Source organism: Ascidiella aspersa, chromosome 7 (genome assembly GCF_963924565.1).
Source record: "Ascidiella aspersa chromosome 7, kaAscAspe10.2, whole genome shotgun sequence".
NCBI classification, from domain to species: domain Eukaryota; kingdom Metazoa; phylum Chordata; class Ascidiacea; order Phlebobranchia; family Ascidiidae; genus Ascidiella; species Ascidiella aspersa.
In genome coordinates, this window is record NC_139453.1 from 8243109 (window position 1) to 8249108 (window position 6000).

The window sequence follows — 6000 nt, forward strand, 5'->3', positions numbered from 1 at the left end:
TAAACGAATATCACGATTCATTTTACCTTGACAAGTGAATTTTGAAAGCTGGTTTGCTCTTGGTACCAATTTGGTTTTATCTCTGTTGTTCTGTGACCGTTGATCAGTGGTTTTGCGCGGAATTACAGAAACACGCGTACATCAATTTGGTTGACTTTAATTGGCCTTACATTATTTTTCAATTGTTTTTTCATTAAAATTTAATCATTTCCGTCCCCGTAGTTTCGAATTCCGACGCGCGCTTCAAAAGGCAATGTTTATTCCTTGAAAGACAGTTGTTGTAATATAGCCCAAGTTTAACTCCTTGTTAAAGAATTACTTACTCTTTTGTGGTTTTGTCATAAAGGACCACTCTTACAACCAGGGCTGGGGAGCCGGAGCCGGAGCTGGAGCCCGGAGCCCGGAGCTAAGCATTTTCTCTGGAGCCGGAGCCGGAGCCGGAGCCATTGTTATTATTTTTGTGGAGCTGGAGCCGGAGCCGGAGCCATTTTTATTATTTTTGTGGAGCTGGAGCCGGAGCTGGAGCCATTTTTATTATTTTTGTGTAGCTGGAGCCATTTTTCAATTTGTGGTGTTAAAGCTAAGAAATTATATTTTGTTCCATCTCCAACGTTAGTGAGACAAAAGCAATTTTTAAAACTTGCCATTGAATAAGTGACTGGTGGCACCGGAGCTGGAGCCGGAGTCATTGGGTGTATGTTTGATGGCTCCGGAGCTGGAGCCGGAGCCAAGGGATATGAGTTTTACTACTCCGGAGCTGGAGCCGGAGCCATTTAATAATTGCCTGATGGCTCCGGAGCTGGAGCCGGAGCTAATGCTATTTTACGGTGGCTCCCCAGCCCTGCTTACAACATTGGTTACCTTTTTTTATTACGCTGAAGCAACAAAATAGAAAGACGGACGACAAAACAAAGAAGCGAAGAGTTGGACTAAAAGCCATCCCACTTAACTTTATGAATTGCGAGATTTTTAGAATTTAAAAGCACAGATATTACTCGAGAGTGTTTTACAGACTTGATCATAAAAACAAACATAGAAATCATCGGAAATGTCTTTGCATACTTACAACGGTATATAACGAAGCGCGCACATAACAGTAAGCAATTCAACAAATCATTGTCAACACCAGTTCCAAACAGGAGAGTTACAGGGTTGTTTTGCAAGGAAATTAAAAGTTTTGACGAGATCCAATGGAGTTTATTTTCAATAGCTTTCAATATATTGACAATTATAAAATATATGCGATAATCGTTTCGGGGGCATTTCGACAGAAAACACATTGGTCAGAGTCAGTTTTTATAGGAGTGTGATGCTTCGTTTGTGACAATGGCACGTAGGTTAAGTTTTATTTGAATCAAGCGTAGTTTGGTTTTAATTGTGGAATTGTAGACGTTACTATACAGTTTTGCCCAGGAGTTGTATTTGGAGAGGGGCCTAAGTCCCGCTCACAGTTTTTTGTTGCTTTTCCGGGAGAACCCATAAAAAATGTTTTTAACATGTTCTGTTTTTTTTTCTGAAGGGAATGGCGCCACCTGCTGTCTGGTCGGCCACCCCGTCAGTCACGGACCGAGGGAAAGTCCCCACGGTGCGTCCGGTGTTCCCGTCGGCTGTCGGCGCCGGGGAGTGTTCCAACGCCCAGGGCCAGTTACGTCACAACACGGTAAGTGTAAAGGTTTTCGCTTACGTCATTTGCGCGCCCGCTTTGTGTCGACATTTACATTAATTGTTTGGCATATTGAATCACTTCCCAATCAGACTTTGACCACTTAGATTTATTTTAGATTTTCAAAAAAGGATTTGAATTAAAATTAGAGCATTTCAGTTTTTCCGCGTTAGATTGAAACTAGATAATTTTGTTGATATTAATGGACGCTTTTTACATTTCCTAGTGTTAAGTGTAACCAAGTCAGTTTAGTCAAAGACGATCTCATTTTAAACTAATACCAATTCCAGTCCCAGTCATTGGCATAGCATGTCACTTCCAAGTCAAGTTATCATCACTAAAAATTATGTTAAACTAAGAAAATTTGTAAATTTATTCTATTCCAAGCTATATTTGCGTTAATAACTTCTTTTAACATAAAGAGTTTTAATTATTACGCTAGTCATTTTGACCAAAGCACATTAGTTAAGTCAAGTCATCCGGAATGAAAAACGTTAGTCAAGTCATGCGAAACATAGGTGCAATAAGATTAGTGATTGTTATTGATTTTGTTTCATTGAAACACTGACATTACCATAGTATAGACCAGTTGCTCTAACTAACGATAGTTCAAGGGATGTTAAGCGTAACATATTGTCGGCCGAGCGGTAGTTTTGTATTTTATTGACGTCATGCAACGTACGTCACCCGATACGATTGGATGGTTGCCAGGCACGGTAAACGTTTTAGGAAAACTGTTGATCCGATAAGACCAATTCCGCTTTATTTCTCGTTGAGGTAATGGCTGCTGGACCCTTAGGCGGTGTTGAGCATTTGCCTGAATTTTTTTTATGTAGAAGTGCAACTGGAACCTTTAAGATTTAAAGCATTGGTCATGGTCCTTAGTGTGTTTAACGCGTGCGTATTTTTCGCAAGCTCTTACGGACGAATTTAATTGCAAAACAAGGAAAAATGATTTTTTTTTTAAGATTTGAATCGTGCGAATTGTTGTTTTAATTCCGACAAGCGAACCAATTTTTTTTTTCCACGATTGACAAGTCTGAAATGAAGGAGTTAACCTATAGCATTTTAGAAATTGGCCACATTTTCAACATGCGTTGAGATTAGCTGCAACTTTACCTGGTCACATCCTGGATTTTATTTTATTTTTATCTGGGGTTTATATAAGATTTGTCTACGAGTCCTGTACAAATCGCTTGACAGGTCTCAAAATATTCGGCGTCTGATCGTCTCCGATTGGCATCTAACCTTGTACTTTGCCCAGCAAGGCCGACATATCAGCGATCGTTTATGCTAGCTGTATTAAAGCTTACCTTTTTTCGGATTTCCTATAATATCAGATTCTTTGTGTTAAACATACATTATATAAATTTGAAAATGGTTCGATTCGCGAAATGCTCGCAAAAGGCGGCTTTGTTTTAAACAATGAATCGAGAGGTCAGTTTAAGTGCTTTATGACTAATTTAATTGTGTAAAATTCTATTATTTGTAGTTACTTGTTAGTGTTTGGCAACTGATGTGTAGTTTATACTGACGCTATTTTTGTTTTAATAACATTGTTTTGTATGATTGTATATAATCTATTTGAAAAAGATATAAATCCACTTGTGTACGTCTTTTTTTATATAAACAAATTCCTGCACATTGAGTACGAAAAATATAACCTTAAATATTAACACCTACCGTCCAGAACATGATATTTATGACACAAAAACACCCTGCTTTCCTGATTAAATTACCATCTCGTATAAAAGTATTAGGTATAAGTTTTCGATAAAAAATTCCGAATATTGTCTCCTTTTTTCTTAGTTTACTTAATCAGTTTGTTAACGGAAATGTTCATGTATCACAGTGATCGTCAAACTGTAGGCCGCAGAGCCGTTTTTAGTGGGACGCGATCTATTTTTTTAATTGTTTAGTTTTATTATGTAGTTGTTGGCCGCGATAACCGTACATTTATTGTACTAAATTTTAAAAAGTAGTGGGTGTGGCGTAACTTTGGGACGGCATTCTAAAAATTTGCATGCCCTGTTGTCGTAGAAGTTTTACGCAGTGGGCCTTTAATAGCTCTGGAAAGAGTATTTTGTGCCGCGGAATAAAGTTTTTGCCGACCACTGAAGTAGAAGTATTCCATCTTCGACGACTTATTTTTATTTTTTTTTTTTTTCAAACCATCTCCTTGTTTCCCAGATCGAACAACACAGCAGCCCTCCAACCCCTACCACCTTCATGTTCACCGTCGGACCCGCGCCCATGATGTCACACATACGTGACGTCAGAGGACGCATCCCGTCGCCCACCGACGAGCTGCCGGGTGAGAGTGATGACGTCATGGACCTGACCACGGCGCCAGGCGGTGACGTCATACAGCCGTTCGTGCCCGAATGCGAGGACCTGGACGTCGACGAAATCGAGAACGAGTCCGGAGACGAAATCTAGTGGTGACGTCACTGGTGATGGCGGTGACGTCATGTTTGCGCGTCCCGGAATCTTGTTTTGTTTATAGCCGTTAGTTTTAGTTTAATTTTTTTTTGCGTTTATTTTTTGGTTTTGTTACTTCTCTACGCTTTTTTTCTTATTACCGTGGTGAAACGGCCCCCTGTCGTCGTTTCGTTACATCACAAACAAACAGCTTACCTCGCATTCCTCTTGTTCACTCACGCGAAACGCGGCCACTTGGGGCGCTGTATAATTCGCGACGCCGAAAAGCGACGGGAGTGATATTCGCCCAATATTTCTTGGGAGGCTTTTAACACCCTTTGGCGTTTTAATTGCAGAAAAAAAAAACATTTGTCGCATTTTCGGCTGACCAGGTGTTGATTAACCGCCCTCAAAATCCGCTCGAAACAGTTTTTTCACGAAAACGCACAAAAATCTCGCCGTACACAAGATCATTAGGGCGATGTCAAAATTGTACAGTCTTGTGTTTTTATCGAGGGCAAGTTTTCGGTCCAAAATTCACAAAGTTTTGTCTAGAAAGCAGAAATGTTGTTCTGATTTTGCCTTGTGCCGAACGAAACGCCCGATTAAGGTGTATTTTTGTCGCTCGGTCGGCAGAAAAAACAGGAGTTGTTTATCGTTCGTTTTCAGGGATTAGAAGAATGCTTTTGTCGTTGGTCGTTTTTCACGCTTAGAATTGTAGCAAATTGGGTTCACATTTGCTGTTTTTCGCTTGAGCGCCTAATGGCTCTATAATATGTAAAGACGGGTTAAGATGTTAGGTGCTTATCAGCAAAAATTCTGACCGAGTCTATGTAAAGGTCATATAATTAAGTCTTAAGGATGTTTGATACTTATTTTTATTCCTGGAAATCAGGTGGCACGCTTGAACGACAAATTGTAATAAACCCTCGATTTATCGTTAAAGAGTGCCACCTGATTTCCACATTTAGAATCAGACGTTAAGTTTATCGACAAAGATTTTTTTTTTCCGATACAAATAGCTGATATTTTAGGCAAAAAGTACTGACGACTGAACCGATACCAAATGACGTAATCACTATCGTTAATTAAGCAAATCTGATCGAACTAAAACATGCATGGCTGTTAAATAAACAAATTTAGCCGTAAAAAAATTGGTTATACTCATTATTAATATGCTATTTTCTAAAACAAATAGCAATCAAAGTGGTAAACGTCCACTTAGATTGCAAACCATGGCTGAAATGTGTAAATTAATATGGTGTCAAATCAGTACCGATACCACCCTAGTATCGGAAGAGTTCCGATACTATCACCTGGCATCGGATGTCGGCTTTGCTACGATCGTATTGGACACCCTTAATTATATTCATTGTGGTGAACAGTTAAGCGCTGTTCTGTCAAATTTGGGTCGAAATTACAATCTCGAAGCAGATTTGCTCGCGAAAGCCCTCGCCTTGTTTTGTTAGAAGTTTAGTTTGTTGTTGTTGTTGTTTTTGAACGTTGAATTTTTCATGGTGCCTTAAAATGCAACGACCCCGTTTTTTGTGTGACTTGTGTTCCCGTGCATTCGAAGAAAGGCGAAGGAATTTGTCGGAACGTAGCTTTGTTTTCTACTTTCTAGTACCAAAACGCGTTAAAAATCTGGGGCGAACACACACAAGAAAGCAAAGACGATTTGGACGCTACTGTGTAAATAGTTAACTTAAAAACGCGAAACCGCCTTGCCTCTTCGAAATTTGTGCCGTAGATGCGCCACAGTCCCCGAAACTAACGTCGAACTGACACAAATGATGTCACCACATGCCTTGGCGTCGTACCCGCTGCGTAATAAGGCCTTGGTCGTCGTCGTTACTCGCTTTTTTTCGATTTTGTAGATCGTAGAGAAAGCTACGCGTTTTTTTTGCACAGTGATA

The 6000-nt window shown here is 39.8% G+C and overlaps 1 protein-coding gene across 1 annotated transcript in view; it reads left to right on the top strand.

Annotated features, from left to right (window-relative positions):
• The window catches only part of LOC146137558 (uncharacterized), a 36248-nt gene extending 31636 nt beyond the window's left edge, over positions 1 to 4612 (top strand). The window contains exons 9-10 of the mRNA XM_083393820.1: positions 1520 to 1660; positions 3854 to 4612. Of these exons, the coding sequence (XP_083249946.1) occupies positions 1520 to 1660; positions 3854 to 4102 (390 nt within the window). The 3' untranslated portion in view covers positions 4103 to 4612. The remainder of the gene's footprint in view (positions 1 to 1519; positions 1661 to 3853) is intronic.
• The last annotated feature ends 1388 nt before the right edge of the window (positions 4613 to 6000 follow it).